Source organism: Durotheca rogersii (genome assembly GCF_024521655.1).
Source record: "Durotheca rogersii strain YMJ 92031201 chromosome Unknown GGS23scaffold_6, whole genome shotgun sequence".
In the NCBI taxonomy this organism is placed as follows: domain Eukaryota; kingdom Fungi; phylum Ascomycota; class Sordariomycetes; order Xylariales; family Xylariaceae; genus Durotheca; species Durotheca rogersii.
This window is the reverse complement of record NW_026251237.1, coordinates 82,956-99,316: the sequence shown is the minus strand read 5'-3', so window position 1 is coordinate 99,316 and position 16,361 is coordinate 82,956. Positions and strand designations below refer to the sequence as shown.

The following is a 16,361-nucleotide window of genomic DNA, read 5'->3' as shown; positions in this document are numbered from 1 at the left end:
CGAGGTGGGTGCGAATTGCTCACGAACTTATTCGAAACCCGCTCATTCTTCGGTCTGCCTACGTCTTACCTAAGCGCGAACGAAGGGTGGCTCCTGTATATAGATGGATATCTGGGTAAGTTATGCGCTACGGGCTTATAGGCAGATGTAGGCAGGGTAGGTGGATGGATAGACAGGTGAGAAGTGTATGGTGGAGAACAAGACATGTGTAATACGGACCGATCTGGTGATGGCAGGCAGATGGGTTCTATTCTAGGGCATGCGAGTAGGGAGTTAGATGTAGGTGGGCGGTATAAGTGTATACCCAAGTGAGTGTGTAAGTGGCCTGGGGGTTTGTCGACCGAGTGTCGCAGCCAGATTTGAGTATTATGGAGGTACATCGGGTAGCCAGTCTGTAGTCTGCAAACCTGTTTCCCGGCACGTTATCCCCATCCTTGTCCCCCCCTCGCGCTACTACTACCGTGATATCGAACGCAGTGTAATAGTAATAATTTGGGGAGAGGGTGATGATACGTAAGGGTACGCCTATGGCACGGCGGAAATCTGCCTGCTCTCCTGCCTAGTCGTACCTAATAAGCAGTGCGGGAGAGCCCAGGGAGGAAGGGCGCAGATCCGAGCCTTCTCTGCCACCTATGCCGCTGCGTCAGACTAGTAAGTAGGTATCGTGATGTAGGTAAGAGAGGTGATGATCCGCTCGACATAGCTATATGCAGCAGGTAGCAACCGGCTACTGTCTGGATATCCTCCTCCTGCCCGTATATGCCCGGCTCATGTGGGGGATCATCGCGACCTAGACCGTCCAACTCTACGCTTACGTTGGACACTATAGCGAGCCACCTTTCTATCCCCCTCTCGTCCCTTGACTCTGCTTTTCTCGCTTTGGCTGTTTCTTTGCTTCTTCATTTTCCGTTACACACCCACGTACGTGTGGTGTCATTTCTTCCGACGGGGGAAGACTGCGCCGCCGAGAGCAGAGGCAACACGCACACACGCATAATACGTGTTTACAGCGTCCTACGGGGTGCCAGACAAGATACTTGAGGCAAGTATGCAATGCTACTAAGGTAAATATATCCCGGGGGGGGGACGGGAGGATGTAGGATAGGATCGGGTGGGTGTGGTAGGCAGGTAAGTAGATAGGTACAACACCACACACCCATACCTACTACAACTCGGAGATAGCCGAATTATTGGTTTCCATATCACATGTGATCTATCTCTTCTACCTGCTTTTCCTCCTTTCACATGGAAAAGAAGGGCGTAAGGGATAGCAAGCCGGCTTAACGTCTAGGCAGAGCAAGGCTGTCCGTTCATGGAAGCATGGAACCATCATCTTCTTCTGTGCGGCGCAAGGGGGGGCCTGTAGGGCTGTGGTCGAGGAACCGAACCGACGATTCTGCCGACGGCCGGCTAGCGCCATCGGGATTAGACGGCATCAGGGCCGCTCACCGCTGTCGGTCATTATGCTTTCCAGCCGAACGTTTACCTATCGACCTCGCAGGTAGTGAGCACGATGACGGCGGCGGTGGTGGACTGTTCAGGCGAGGGCGATGACGACGACAGCAGTAGGGGCGAGGATGGCGGGGTGCGTGCGTGTAGTCCAACTTCGCGACGCCTACGGCGATGAAACGAGCAACACGCTGGACATGCGTGCAGTGCAGTGCGACCCTCGCGTCGTCGTCATGCCGGGGAGGCGTAGACAGACACCTGAAGCAGGTGAGCAGGTTAGTATGAGTACTACTACTTAACGCGATGTCAGAACTTTGGTGCTTTCTATCCTCCCGCTCCGCCTCGGCACCCCTGTCCCTCCATTCTCACGTCGTCGTCGCCAAGCTACGTGGTAGGTAGGTGTGTGGGCACCTCTTCTTCGCGCTGACAAGCTTAATCAAGCTAATACCGGCGCGAGTATAGCTCCCTCAGTGCCGCAGTGGTGACATTACCTCTGCCCGAGCCTAAGATTTTGGGAAGATCACGACATACCTACCTACCTACCTCCCTTCCAACGCCAGGGGATACAGGTCATAGGTAATATAAATATACCCAGCCTGCTTATACGCGTACATACCTGACGTACTGATATGGCCGCGTGCATGCGCGCCCGCGCAGACACGAACATGCCTACCTGTCGCTATCGATGTTGCTATTCCCAAGTAACACTACGCGCAAGCGTCCAACAGGCGACGCGCGCGACTTGCCTGAGCCCCCTCTCGTATTGCGGTGTCCGGAGCGACGCCAGCACAGGATGCTCGATCTCCTTGCCTGCCTCTCCCTCTACGCTGCACACATAGAGGCCCCTCCCTACCTACTTACTTACCTAAATTGCATGCATGCGAGCGCTCATATTCTCGCCTTGATACCCGTCGTGTGTCACCCTTATTTTTCCCGTCTTTCTTTTTTACGAAGCGGTCCAGGCCCCGGCTAAGTTGGGCCTCCCATGTCGTGTTATTCCTGCGTGCCCTCTCTCATCTTATTTCCCCTCCTCAAGATGATGCTGACGAAGAGCCACCAAGATGTGCGCGCGCGCGCGCGCATACCCACGCTTCGTGCATGAGGCAGATTCCAAGGTGTTTCGAGTGGCAGCCCTACCAGCCAGCCTCCCTTCCACCCGACACTCCTTTTCCGGCCTTGGATACAGGACGGTAGGTATGTTTATTCTTGGCCCTTCGGGTGCAGCCTTGGTCGGCTCGTTTGCTCTGCGGGATACCTAGATGCGGGTGTCATAAGGTGCGGCTGAGTTCCCACCCTACCCTGGGGAATGTCTCCTTTTTTTTTCGTCGCTCTATTCTCTTACTCGCATACTCTCACACCCTGCCCCCTTGTTCTCACCCATCGATACCTACACCGAGCGTCATCATGTTATCGCGCTATTACTACGTACCTACATACTACCTACTCCCTCACTCACTCACCTACCCACTTGGCACCGCATGCCGTATCGTCGTAGGTCCGTAATCTAGACCCAACAGCAGGGGGCGCGGTAGCATCGACGATGCTCGCATCCCACTGGCTGGCTTACGAACCAACAGACCGGAGTTTAAGTGTTCGAGAGCGCGTGAGCGCAGGGAGCTGGCGTGCTCGTGTCACTTACGCAACCAACGTGTGCGGACAGTAATGGCAGTAATAGTACCAGGGGAAGATACCTAGGAAGTAGGTAGTTAGGAGAGAGGGAGAGAGAAAGGAGACCTATACTTAGCAACACGGGAATGCCCGCAAGTCTAATCGACTTGTGCCGCTTTCTCTCCCGGACTGCCGGTAAACCTAGGTAATTCGACCGTTGGTACTCCGCTCATTCTCCCCCCCTCCCCACTGCCCCCTTTTCCCCCTTTCTCCTTTTCTCTTCACTCTCCGTTTTGTCCCCTTCTCGTAACTTGAAGAAGAAGAAAAAATAAAACCTTCCCAAGGAGGGCGGGAAGATCTATCATGTCTGCGGACGCAACGCCATACGAGATCGGCGAAGACGAGCGCACTCCGCCTACTCATGGCCGATGTTTCAAAATAGCTATGTGATTTTTCCTGCCTGATACCAAGCCACTCGACGGAAGCCGTAACGTCAGCTGGGGTTTAGGGCGGGGAGGAAGGGTATGGGGGCGCCGCCGCCGTGCGTACAGACGAATTTTAGGTAGTTTCTAGCTCTCACTTCGACTTCCGGCCCCCGCCCTAGCCTGACCTGGCTTTCTGCTACTGGCGATCCCTGGACTTGCACCCTAGAAGCCCGTCGCGTAGTTTGTCGTAGGAAATGAGGGGGGGAGGGGGGCACAGAAAAGAAATTCTCCGGCGTGGCTTACTCGCCTCCGAGTTGGGCTCGAATCAGCCCATCCCAGCCTAAGCCTGCGTTTGAAATACACGAGGGCTACGCAGCCGCGCCTCTCACCGCCAGACGCGCCTGCTGCTGCTGCTGCTTCCACAGCTTTCGGGAGGGGCGGCGACGGCGGCGGAGGCAGCGGCGACGATAACGACGACGGCGACGACGACGGGACCGAGGGTGCGAGTCTGGTATGCACGTAGCCATGCGGCGGGGCAGGGGAGGGAAGAAGGGGACGGCGATAGAAAGGTAGGTTACTTGATGTCAGTGTACATACCTAGGTACTCATAGAAAGCCGGCTTCTCACCCCATGTTCCTCTCCTCCGCACGCCGCTGCCGTCGTCCTACGCTCTGGAAAAACCTGGCAGGCTGAAACAGCGTGTTCAGCCGCCTACGAAGCGCCCAGGGCTGGCGAAGACGAAACGGGTATGTCTCTCCGTCCCGGGCGCCGGGCCAAGGGGGGGCGTAGGTCTGGTGAGCTCATCACGGTCCCGAAGCCGCGAGGAAGAAGGACTGAAGGAGAATAGGTAACACGTGTGTGTGTGTGTGTACATCGACAGGTCTGTGGGCGGTTGGGACCCTGCGGGTTTCATCACGCGTGAACATACTACTGCTGCTGCTGCTGCTGCTGCTGACCTACCTTATACGCCTGCATGCGTGTGTGTATTATTAAATTCGCCCGGGTATAGAACCAAGCTGGTAAGTAGCACCGATCCGGTTCCAAGCGTCAGAGACGGCCCTTTTTGCTTTTTTTACCTCCTATCTTCTGGCCTAGGTTCGAGGCAAGATCCTGCACACTTTCCCACTTAGAAGATCGCATGAACCTGCGAGCTTGGCTGGGAAGCAGATCTCTGGTGAGCTCCGATGGTGGTGGTACTGTACCTCTTCCTGCTACTCTTCCCCGAGGGGACGTGAGTCTATCGTGGTTCACGGTAGGTGAGCCGGGTGGTGTAGTGTGGCATGGGAATTTGGTAAGTACGGCTGTAGGTAGTATGCGTGTGTTTAGACGTGGGTGCGTGTGTGTTCTTGTAGGTAGGTAGGTATGTGAACACAGTAGTATAATATGCCATGCCCAGGACCGGGCCGGTGAAGACAAGACAACACGCCCCACAGAAGGTCGAACTGCTACACAAACTACCTAGGTAGCTTCCATTACAGCTTGCGTCTCCCGTGCCCTTTTCCCTTGCGTTAAGGGGGCCGCATACGGCGCGGCCGACCGCTCAGCATCGGGAACACTTGCTCACTGGGTTAGGGGCCGACATTCATCTTAGCGAGCGAGTGCCGTAACCTGCCTTCGAGTCCATAGAAATACGCACCTACTTCCCTTGAGAAGCTGGTGTGACTTTCTAATAAAAAATACTCAAGGTTCCATGTGCCTAGCCGTCGCAGCGAACTATCTATCACCCGTTGCCTCGTCCCGTGATAGAACCACCCTCCCCTCTCCGTGTAGGCAAGGGAATGGCGCTGCAGAGCCGAGATTTGCTTATCTATGGAGAAAGAAAATTCTTCTCTTCTCATTCTTTTAATTTGTCCTACCATATTGGCTCTTACGAAAGGTCGATAGGATTTGATTACCTTCCCTTTGTCCTGGCACGCATATGGAGGCGCGTCTGGCCCGATCTACAGTGCCATGTAGGACTTTTTACACGTATTAATAATGTAGAATCATAAACATCCAAGACTCCTAATATGTAGCACCTAAATACAGTTCACAAGTGCCGAGACAGTAAGGAAATACCTAGGTTGGGAGGTAGTATGTTGCTCAGGAGTGCGAGGACTTTGGGAGGCAGGGCGTCCTTCTTAGTCTCACGTCGCTACCACCTTCCGGGGCTTAAAATATGAATGATGACTTGCTTCTCGTCGTGTTCGCTCCGCTACGCATAGCACATTCAGGTCGATGGTTCAGAGGTAAATAGGCAACAGAGATGCGAGGCGTACGAGAGTGTCGCACACCGGTTGGTAGGAGTAGTGTTAATCAACGTGTACGTTAGATGCCGTGCCTCGCTAATCAGAGCGAGATGACGTTGGTCGTACCATGCGCACACTGACCTAAGGTCCCAATGAAAGATTTCGTAGGAAGCCCGCCTTCCCCTGAGCCGATATACCTTGCTCAGAATGTTGTGGTATATCACACCTTTTTGCCCTTGTCTAAGAGACTACTCATACCGACGTGGAAGGGTAGGTAGAATGAGAAAGCGTTCATCGATACGAACGGCTTGTGTATGGGCTACGCTAAAATATCCCATGAATACCTGCCTAGGTAGCCAGTTATCTAGAAAGGTCCTAGGGAGTGATATGCATAGAATCCCAAGGACTGAGTAAGCGGCTTTATTATCGAGAAAAATAGATACAAGTACAATACGTATATTTGTACAGTTGCGCAATTTTGTATACACACACCTGCCTCCACTCAGGTCATCGCAAGTAAGTAGGACGTCTCTATGTGAAGAAACCCACACTCTGACAAAAGGGGCGGGAGGGACGGATGGGGGAACAGCTTCCAGCATAAAGGTATTACCTTTCACAGGGGGCTTAGACCGTCAACCCTTCCCCATCGAAGATAAGATCTCAAGGTGCCGCTTTTGCGCCCTGTTCCCTCTTCAAGCCCCGGGAAACTTCTCTGGCAATCCTATCCGCGATCGCCATCACGGTAATCATGGGGTTGACACCGCTTGCGGTCGGGAACACGCTCGCATCGGCCACGTACAAGCCCTGCGCCTCCCAGGTCCTGCCCGTGGCGTCAACGACGCCCCGACTCGGGTGCGCGCTCATGCGGCATGTGCCCATCTGATGTGCTGACGTAAAAGTCGCGTCGGGGAAGTTGAGTCCGGTGGTTTCGACGGTCTTCAACCACGCGACAAAGTCAGGGTCGTTGATACCCTGGTCGATATCATCCGTGTCATCGCCGAGGGAGCCCTTGGCCTCTGCAACACGGTTCGGTTTCGACCGGCGCACGAATGACGGCACACTCTGGACAAACGGCCAAATCTCTGTGGCCCCTTCGATATAGCATAGTTTTGCTAGTGCGATAACGCCGGCCAGCAGCTGTAACCGCCGGCGGTTAAATATGGGTCTTTGGTATGAATAGTCTCGGAAGATACTCACATGCTTGCGGTCGAAAGCGGAGGGCGTATAGTCGATGACGGGCCGGCCGTCGTCGGGGTCCGGGTACACCCGGCCGGTGTCGCGGTCGCGGGATATGGAGATGAAAGCGTCCATCTGCCGGCAGCGGAGCGCGTCGAGTTTCCATTGCAGAGCGCCCCGCCAAGGATGTTCGTAGAGGAACATGTAGGGCTAGAAGTCGAGTAAGTCTACGCATGTATGAGTCGGGGACCAGCACGCAGGGATTGCCTCACAACCATGCCAGACGGCTCGAGCTTGACGCCGTGACCTTTGCCATCGAGATTTTCAAAGGCAGAGCAAACACTGGTTAAGATTCCACCTGCGTAGCGGCTTCGTGTAAGTTATAGCTCTCGCAGCAACCTGCTTGCTTGAGATAACTCGCCTTCCCAGCCTTTAATATCCTCACCAAAAGCAGCACTAAGCGGGGCAACAGGGTGCAAGTAAAGATTTCTCCCTAGATGAGAATTCTGGCAGCAAGTCAGCCAAACCAAAGCCTGATAGTAATGTACCGCGACTTCGGGGGCATCTCACCTTGAGTCCGCTTCGCATCAACAACAAGGGGCTATTGAGCGTGCCACAGGCCGCAATGACCTTCTTCGCTCTGACTCGGACCTGTCTCTGGATTCTATCCTTCACCGGAGTGTTTAGCTTCCCGTTTTCGTCTCGTGATGTCCACGTCCCTAACACCCCCACGGCTCGCTTCGATCCGCTCTCGTCGAAGAGGACTTTGGTGGCTTCGAATCCCTCGATGAGTCTCGCGCCTGCGCGGGCGGCTGCGGGTAACCAGCTCGCAGTCGGGCCCTGCTTCTCAGCCGAACTACAGCCTAGGGTGCAGTTGCCGCAATAGTGCTCTGCCCCTCCGGTGTTCTGAGGGACCGGCTTGGCGGACCAGCCGAGCTTCTTTGATCCATTGAGAATGACGTTTGCCCGGTGGTTATGGCGTATCTGCGAATCGCTGGCACCCACTGCGATGGTCGATATCAGTACTATCTCGCGTGCGCGCCATGCTAGGCAGAAATGCAATTCGCAGTACGTCGATACCAGGAAGCTTTCTCGTCGGCCCCAGACACAAGACGCTTCGGCGAGAGGGGAAATAACCGGGAGGCAACTTACTAAAATCCCACACACGGTCCATGCAGTTTTGAAATTCTTGGGTAGTGAAAAAGTCAAGACCCTGATCTGCCCATTCCTGGCGCACGAACCCCTGAAGCTGCAGACAGGCGCTCCAATTCACCGTACCCCCGCCTCCCCAGCAGCTTCCGGCAAGCACAGTGACAGACCCGTCTGCGCTCTGGGCGGCTCCGCCTCCTTCGTAGAGGAAGTGGTTGGCTGCCTCAGCAGTCATAGGCAGCTGGGAGGTGGGAAAGTGATAGCCCTTGTCGACGACGACGACTCGGTGTCCCGCTTCGGCAAGGACCTTCGCGCACACGGCCCCTCCACAACCAGACCCGACGATTACGACGTCGGCATCGACAGTTTCGATATCGGATCCGGGTCCGAACTGTGCGAAGTCGAAGTCGAACGAGGGTCCGGGTCGGTAGTGGTCGTCATACCGCTTGTAACCGCTGAGCTCGAGCAGCAAAGGGTCCGACTGTGCGTAGAGCACCCTCGCCATCTTGGCGATCGACTTCCCGACGATTGGCCAGATCCTCACCCAAGCCCGGCCCCAGGACTTGATGGCCGCTTCCCGGACGTGAAGCGGCTGTTCAAGGACGGTGTCACAGTAGCCCGTTGCCGCTAGGCTGCCGAGACGCGTACTTATCGACTTGTCAGCTACTCGGCATTCGACCCCGAAGCGCGATACACGGGCACGGGTGCTTCTTACGCCAGTATATCCAGAACCATGCCTAGTTGTTTCCGCTCGCTATTTGAGATGTTCTCGAGGCTACGTTTGAGGATTTGCAGGAACCTCGGGTTATCGAGCGGGCGCGCCTCCAGGTACTGCTGGAACTTGTCATGGTCCACTGGGGTTCTCAAGGCTCTGTTAGTCTTCTCGTATGCCTCCTCGTACCGGGGCTCCGATAGGCGTAGTTGGTTCTTGCGGTCTGTCACCCTCGACTCGGCAACAATGGAGGGGATGATGGCATCTACGAGAGCGAACAGGGTCTTCCATTGCGTCTGGGTGAAATAGGTATCAGGCTTGAGCTCGGGCAGGTCGGTCGAGAGAGGAGCTCCCAGATGGTGAGTGGCCCCCATCCTCAAGGGCTATTGGGGGAGGGCGAGAGGCGCCGAGCAGCAGCAGAGGTTCTACGAGACTGTTTCTCGCGGGTACCCAGGTATTGGTAGAATCTAAGTCTCAGGGGCGACCGGCGTACCTACCACATAGCGAGAGTTCGAACAACGGTGGAAGCAACGATGGTGTTGGTTTTCCGCCAGCTCCCAGCGCTATTCGCTTGCCATTCGCTCCCTAGTCATGGCAGTTGCAGAACATCTGATATCGACGGTGTTGGCCCGTGCACACCGTTCGACTTCCTCGGTTCTTTCCCTTTGGGGCAAGAACGAGGTGCGTTACAGCGACATACCCGGTATACGCATACCTTGTTGAGCATTCGTGATGGATATGTAGGCAGGCGGGCTATGCAGGAATCCGTTGCCGGGCCGCGCAGCTCCCCAGAGACTCTCCTGTCGGTGTTTCCATCGGTATCATCGACATCTCCGTCCTAGTCTTCTTCTCATTTTTAGCTTAGAGGGTCTGAAGGACCACAGCGGAGGCGTGGGATACTAATGTGTAGTAGGCGGTATGCCTACATCTCCCGGTGGGAAGGGAGTTGTTGCCGTCGCATTTTCCCCAGGGGACGGATACTTCTAGAGCCGTAACTCCACTGTTCCCCGTAGACGCAAATGCATACACACGTCACCTACGACTTCGGTCAGGTATCAACACGAGAGTATATGGATCGCGCACCCATGGCCCCATTTTTGCCTTTGCTTGAGAGAGTCGCTGAAACCATCGCCATATATTGCTAGGTCGTTTGTCAGTAATGCGAATGCGATTTGTAGTACGTATAGGGTGATTCTTAGGTATATTTGGAGTACCTATCAAGCGAACGGCGCGAGCGCTGCGTTGAGCGTCTTCATCAGGAGGCTTTATGAGTAACAACCTCAACCTTAGAAATACGCTGACAAGGATTGGCCGAGATCTTAAAGTTGATCTGCCCTGGCAAGCTGAGATCTGGCCCTGTGGATATGCTGCCACAGTCTTGATAACCATTTGCATACTCCAAATTTGTTGGGAGAGGGGAAACAGAGGGGGATTAGATAACATCTGCATAATCTTCTGTTTCATGCAGTTTCATGCACAAATAAGGAGATGGTGAAGGTAACACTGTCACATCAATTCTGAAAAAAAAAAAAAAAAACATGGCTGTGATGTGCCAACATGCCCTACAAAGATATCTCCAGGCCAGGCCAAGTTTGCATATTATGTTAGGTCCCGGGAGGAGGCCTGGCATTTTAGTATGTGGATTAGATCGTTGATGCTCAGATTGTCTTAGACATATAGGTGCATGCATTCTGCCTGAGGTACCTACATTTGTAGGTACACGCTCAGGTTGTACATACCTATATGGGCTGGGTGCCTCTTGCTGTACACAGGCTAGAGGAGTTACCTTTAGGAGCTCAGAACGCTGCATGAAGGCAGGTGAGGTGAGGTGAGTGTTCCTACTTATCGTAAGTTCTAAGTGAAGTACATAGACACATATCTGTATAGGTACCTAAGGTACTTCCTAAGTATGTAGGTAGGTACCTACCAACCATTAGAGGCTGTACCTACCTATAGAGCTACACAGTCCATGCCCCTTGCCGGCATTCACGTCATTGCATGTACTTCTGCTAGAATATTATTGCATATGCCCGTGGGACCTGCCTGATTGAGAGACGTCTAATTTTATTGTGTAGCATTGGAGTGCAAAGTACGCACAAAAGTACCTACATTTAATAATCTGAAAACATTCCCAACCGCAAGTACCCACCGAGGTATTATCGTAGGAGTCTCGCATTAGAAGACATACTACCTATATACCTAGACTCCTTGGTCAAAAGGGAGAACAAATTGCTTGCCGAATGAGCTGAGCCCTCTCTTCTTTCCCCCTCCCTCTTTCTCAAGGGGCAAAATCTGCTGCAAACAGAAGAGAAGAGAAAAGCACCAAAATATGAAAGGGAGAAAGGTTGAAGTGAGACCGCGCGGGGCTGCTTTAGGGCCGCATGAGAGGATGTTTTGTTGGGAAATCCTCAACTCAACTACGTAATAGTAGTAGTAGTAGTAGTAGTACCCACGTAGTAGGAACTTCCCGGCTTCCACTTCAGCCTTCCATCCAAGCTTCTGCGGCATACGCTGTGTACCACGCCCGATGCCCGATGCTACGATGCTGCATCACCACATCCACACCAACCACGGTCGATTCGTTTGCACCGTCGAGCCGATCACGCCTGGGAAACTCTCCCCCCCTCCCCGCCTAAACCATCTAACGTAGTGTGTCTCCCCCTCTCTCGCCTGTCACAACGCGGTTTGTTGTCTACTGTAGTAATGTCGTTTGTGCAAGTAGTAATCCCAATAGTTGAACTGCTTACTGTCCGGGTTCGGTATCATGAAGAGAGGCCGGGCGAGAAGAGGGTATAATAAGACTTAAATCCAGACGAGCCCGGCAGATGGGCTCTTTTGATGTCCGTCCTTTTTTGTAACATGATAGACAAGACTGTATACAGGTGGCCCGACTTATCCGCCTCCGTCGAAGGGCAAGTTCCGCTATTCGCAACCGCGGCGGGGTTGCGTGATACCATAGTCCCCCTTGCCTCCTCGCTCCAGATCTGATATCCCACGTCCCTGTATCGCAGACTTGTTCGCTAGCCGAGTTGGCCTACATCTGGTCGCGGGGTTCGAGAATTGCCTTGCCGAGGCCTGTCTCCCCTGGGCACCACGCCTCCCAGGCCTAGATCGCATCGTGTCTGGCACTCGGCGGAGAAGGCGCATTTCGGCGATGGAACCATCTCATCTCCCGCATATCGATTCCCGGGGATTTGGCAGTGTTGGTGGGCAGGTAAGTCAGATGAGGAGAGGTCGGGAGGGCAGGGGGGGGGGGGGGGCGAGGGAGAGACAGTGCCGGGGAGAGGGCGCAAAAGGGGGGAAGCGACCCGGACGCTTATCGCACAGGCTACACATGCGGCGGCACGACCCAGCGCTCGCACACACTGTCTCTGTCTCATTGGATCGACGACAAGACCCGTGTCAGCTCGACGATTTCGTGATGTCAGGGCGACTTAGCCTCGGTTGACGGTCGATGCAGCGCCAGCCCGACCAAGGCGACTTACACGCACGCCCGCTAGTCTCGGACGCTTGGTGGCACCAACAAAACGGAAGAAGGGAGGCGGACACGGAGAAAGAATAAACGCAACAAACGCATTATACACACGATGCGTGTTTCCGGCAGGCCGTACGCGTCGCCCCCCGTTCGCAGCCTATCTCGGCGCGGACGGGTAGCAGTCTGGGAGCATTTGCGGGCGTCTGGGGGGTTGTTTTGGTAGCACATCAACCAGGAGGGAATGCTAAAATCCGACAACGCCTGGAGTGATGCCCGATCTGGCAGACTCGGGCCGGATTGGGCCAATGGCGACCGGGCTGACGCACCCTAGAAGGGATCTGGGAACGCGCCCCTTTCAACTGTTGAGCCGTGTGGCCCCTGAAGGTCCACTGTTGGCCCGCCTGCTACTGGCTGCCCCCCTCCATCGCCTCCCCCTCCTAAGTCTCAACCCGCCGTCCTAGTGCGCCCAGGCCTGAAGAGGGGAGTACCTGGCAGGGGACTAGCAGCCTGTAATCGTGCCGCGGCCCAAAGGTACCGCTGCTGTGCAAATATTGCGTCCGCACCCTGTCACCGACCGTCCGCGCGTGTCTTCCTTTTTTAATTGCCTACCGTACGCAGTGGTCGTGGTTATTTATGCTTCTCACATCGTGCAGAGCGACTGAGATGTCCATCACATAGTCCTCCTCCTCCTCCTCCTCTTTGAACCGGGCCGAACGGGAGGGAACGAAAAACCCACCCTCTCCCCAAACCAACCCACAACTAGACAGACAGACTCTCGCGAGTATCCTCACCAACTCGAAGCTCCCTACCATCCTCCCATTGTTACTCGGCGCGCCGTCGGCGACCTCGCCCTGTGTCCCTGTAACGCTGCCACTTCGACCCTGGCCCTCTACACCGTAAGGAACGACGTGTGTTCCTATCCTACACCGGCCACTCATCTAGCTGGATTTGTGAGCACCTCGCGGCTTGTCGCGTGCCCGGTCGCGATAACGCAGCGCCCGCGGTCTGGAAGAAGGGAGGGAAACCATTTCTGACGGCTCCAGATACGCCTGTTGGGTGTCTTCGACAGCCATGAGTGCTCCGGTTGTCTTGATCTCGCCCCCGGCGGCGACCCTCTTCAGGTTTCCGCCGCACGCGGATCCGCAGACCATCCCCCCTCCACACTTTGATCTTCCTTTCACCATCCCGGACAGCCTGTATGTTGCCGCGCTGAATCCCAAGGTCCCGATCACGATCGCTGCCGTCTACGCGGTTACCGCAAAGGCGCTCAACGTGTACAACAAGTCCACCGGCAAGAAGCCGTGGGCCATCAGCAAGACGACGGCCTTCCACGTCTTCGTCGTCCTCCACAACGTCTTCCTCGCCGTCTACTCCGCCTGGACCTGGGTTGGCATGCTCAAGGCCCTTCGGAATACGACTGTGAGCCCTTCGGGACCCAATGGCTGGGCTGGCACCTTGGACAGCTTTTGCAAAATTCACGGTTCAGCCGGCCTGGAAAACGGGCTCAGTTACAACCCGCACAACGGGGCTTGGGAAGCGTTATCGGGCATCCCCTCGTTAGCGGCGGATGGTTCCCCCAGCCGCGCCGACGCCGGGCGGATATGGAACGAGGGACTGGCGTCTTACGGGTGGATCTTCTACCTCAGCAAGTTCTACGAGGTGTTCGATACCCTCATCATTCTCGCCAAGGGGAAGCTCAGCTCGACGCTGCAGACGTACCACCACGCCGGCGCGATGATGGCTATGTGGGCTGGTATGCGTTACATGTCGCCGCCGATCTGGATTTTCGTCTTCTTCAACTCGGCCATCCACGCTCTCATGGTGAGTGACGATAAATCCAACGTTGGGGGAGGAGAAATCGTGCCCGCTAATTCGCGAGACAGTATACCTACTACACCGTTACCGCGTTCAACGTCCGCGTGCCCACGTTTATCAAACGCTCGCTCACCTCGCTTCAAATTTCCCAGTTCGTTATCGGCGCGTCCTGCGCCATGATCCACTCCTTCGTCTCATACCTCGTCCCGATTCAAGCCGAGACGGATCCCGCCGACATAACCGCAGCCGCCGCTGCTACTCCCAGCATTACCGGAGTGATTAATGGCCTTAGGCAGACATTATTCGGCGCGGTTGCAGTGCCGAGCGCGTCTAATGCGACGCAACAGGCGGCTAGTCACGCTGTACAGTACCGCAAGGTCGACTGCGTCACGACGACGGGTTCTACCTTCGCAATCTGGCTCAACGTCTTCTATCTGGCCCCGCTCACGTACCTGTTCGTGTCCTTCTTCATCGCTAGCTACCTGCGCCGTAGCAAGGCCGAGGTAGTGCGCGCGAAGAGCAACCCCGACCGGCGGCGGAGCAACGTCATGCTGGCCGAGAAGGCCAGCTGGGATGCCGCGAGGAGCGTGGAACGCGAAGTCTACGGCGAGAGCAACGAGGGTGCCATTATCGAGGAAAGCGACGAGTCGAGCAACGGCGACAGGCTTCACCCGTCCTCCGCCGCCAAGGCGAACGGCGCGAAGCCCAAAGCGAACGGAAGAGCTAATGGCAAGGCGAACGGGAAGAGGCACTAAATATTAGCCGTCATCGACGCGAACGACTCGCATCGATTTCTAGAGCCGGAAAAAAAAACGCAACCTTAGGTACCTTGACGTACTTAATAATACAAGCCGCAGCGACCACAATCCTCGCTGCGGGTATAATCGATGGCGCGCATCCCACGCCTCCGCGCCGTCGGCGCTGTATGCGCTGTATTTAACCGGCCTCATTTTTTGAGGGCGTTTGGGAGGTTAGAGGAGGGGGCGGGGAAAGGAAACATCATCACATGGAATAGCATAAAAACGCGACATGCGTGTAGAGGCACGACAGTAGGGGAAGAGGTGAATGGCAAAACTCCATACCTATGACTAGTAACGAGATCCGGCACAGCGATGACGGCCAGCTCGGCGGGTGCTGATGCTTGAAGCGGCCACAACCAGCTCCTAGAATCCTCATATATATATATACTTCATTTTACATCCCGCTCTAGCCGCTAATTGAAGTTACTACTACCTGCCTCCTTACCTATAGTCCCCTCCCGTACGCCCCATTCCTCTGTCTGGAAACATGACTGCAGGCTACCCATGGCTAACAGAGAAAATAGGAGTAGGCCGCACTGCGGGATCTATGTGCTCAACTAGGTCTGAGACTCGCAATCGCGAACGGCAGTTCTCTGGACCCCCCACGTTGTATGCATGCCCACATGCATACTGACGGGCTGGCGTGGGAAGCCTACGGGTTTCTCCAGAGCCCATCCACCACCCCTGCCGACCTGTCCAGTTATCGGGAGGCGACGCACGACGGGCCGCTTTCATCAGAGCCAACCTCGCGACGACGATCATTCGCTCTGGCGGTCTGCAGCCTCGCTAACCCGAGCGAGTAAACATGTACGGAGGTGTGTTCTCATCGCACGTTCGCCAGGTTACGGAGGCAAGGGCGCGGAGGGCGAGTTCGCTAGAGGTGACACGATATGGGAGAATTCAGAATGACGTCCGGTCTAGGGGAGATGTCAGCGGAAGCATTTCTGGGACCAGTAACTAGTCATAGTTGGAGCGACAGAGTTACGACTGCGTACCGAGCTCCTATTGCCCGGAGGAGTGGCGAAGATGCTCGCAGGAAGTATCGATGCAAGGCTATGAAGGATGGCCGGATTCGTGGGTCCGACTCGCCGTCGCCGAGCTTAGAACCTCCCGGCTGTAACCGACTGAGTACTCTGGGACATCTTCACGTAGGATATCGTCGGGATTAATAGTGCCGATAAACCTAAGTCTTTGGGGAATTCTTGTAGCAATTTGCGTTTCCGTATTCGACTCGAAGCCCGCCGCGAGGTTATCCGCAGTGTCTCGAGATCCGACGTCCAAATTACGTAGAACGATGTCGTCCTCCGGCCGTTAGTACCCGACATAGATCCTGCGCGTGCGTAGTCAGACAGAACTACGTACGCGTCGTGTATTCCCGAGTGTTACTCGACGCTCGCCCTCGTCGTAGGTCCGCTTCCGATCCGAGACCTTCTCTCGGCGTCGCATATATACCTCCGAAGCGAGCCGTTAGCGGATAGAAGCGAAGCACGAGGGGGCAGGGAGGAGGGAGAGGGGAAGGGGGGG

The 16,361-nt window shown here is 55.3% G+C and overlaps 3 protein-coding genes across 3 annotated transcripts; 2 read left to right on the top strand and 1 right to left on the bottom strand.

The window, feature by feature from the left end:
• Positions 1 to 1,653: 1,653 nt before the first annotated feature.
• GGS23DRAFT_448533 (uncharacterized protein) lies at positions 1,654 to 2,983 on the top strand. The gene is made up of 4 exons (XM_051514003.1): positions 1,654 to 1,844; positions 1,912 to 2,025; positions 2,107 to 2,362; positions 2,511 to 2,983. Exons 1-4 carry the CDS (start codon positions 1,753 to 1,755, stop codon positions 2,706 to 2,708), a joined length of 660 nt encoding a protein of 219 aa, XP_051373184.1. The 5' UTR covers positions 1,654 to 1,752; the 3' UTR covers positions 2,709 to 2,983.
• Positions 2,984 to 6,370: 3,387 nt separating this feature from the next.
• On the bottom strand, positions 6,371 to 9,121 carry GGS23DRAFT_604126 (long-chain fatty alcohol dehydrogenase; the record flags this gene model as incomplete). Its single annotated transcript, XM_051519566.1, has 7 exons — positions 6,371 to 6,847; positions 6,908 to 7,096; positions 7,159 to 7,244; positions 7,308 to 7,392; positions 7,457 to 7,890; positions 8,039 to 8,682; positions 8,751 to 9,121. The coding sequence occupies 7 exons, from the start codon at positions 9,119 to 9,121 to the stop codon at positions 6,371 to 6,373; spliced, it is 2,286 nt and encodes a 761-aa protein (XP_051373183.1).
• Positions 9,122 to 12,825: 3,704 nt separating this feature from the next.
• On the top strand, positions 12,826 to 15,090 carry GGS23DRAFT_448397 (GNS1/SUR4 family-domain-containing protein). The gene is made up of 3 exons (XM_051514002.1): positions 12,826 to 13,172; positions 13,266 to 14,043; positions 14,106 to 15,090. Exons 2-3 carry the CDS (start codon positions 13,294 to 13,296, stop codon positions 14,790 to 14,792), a joined length of 1,437 nt encoding a protein of 478 aa, XP_051373182.1. The 5' UTR covers positions 12,826 to 13,172; positions 13,266 to 13,293; the 3' UTR covers positions 14,793 to 15,090.
• Positions 15,091 to 16,361: the final 1,271 nt, after the last annotated feature.

Bases quoted from the DNA above. Each gene is read 5' to 3' on its own strand.
- GGS23DRAFT_448397 (XM_051514002.1), top strand. From the start codon at position 13,294: ATGAGTGCTCCGGTTGTCTTGATCTCGCCCCCGGCGGCGACCCTCTTC. The intron at 14,044-14,105 runs GTGAGTGACGAT...TTCGCGAGACAG, and splicing joins CGGCCATCCACGCTCTCATG to TATACCTACTACACCGTTAC.
- GGS23DRAFT_448533 (XM_051514003.1), top strand. From the start codon at position 1,753: ATGTCAGAACTTTGGTGCTTTCTATCCTCCCGCTCCGCCTCGGCACCC. The intron at 2,026-2,106 runs GTAATATAAATA...GCGCCCGCGCAG, and splicing joins CCAGGGGATACAGGTCATAG to ACACGAACATGCCTACCTGT. The intron at 2,363-2,510 runs GTGTGTCACCCT...AGAGCCACCAAG, and splicing joins TTCTCGCCTTGATACCCGTC to ATGTGCGCGCGCGCGCGCGC.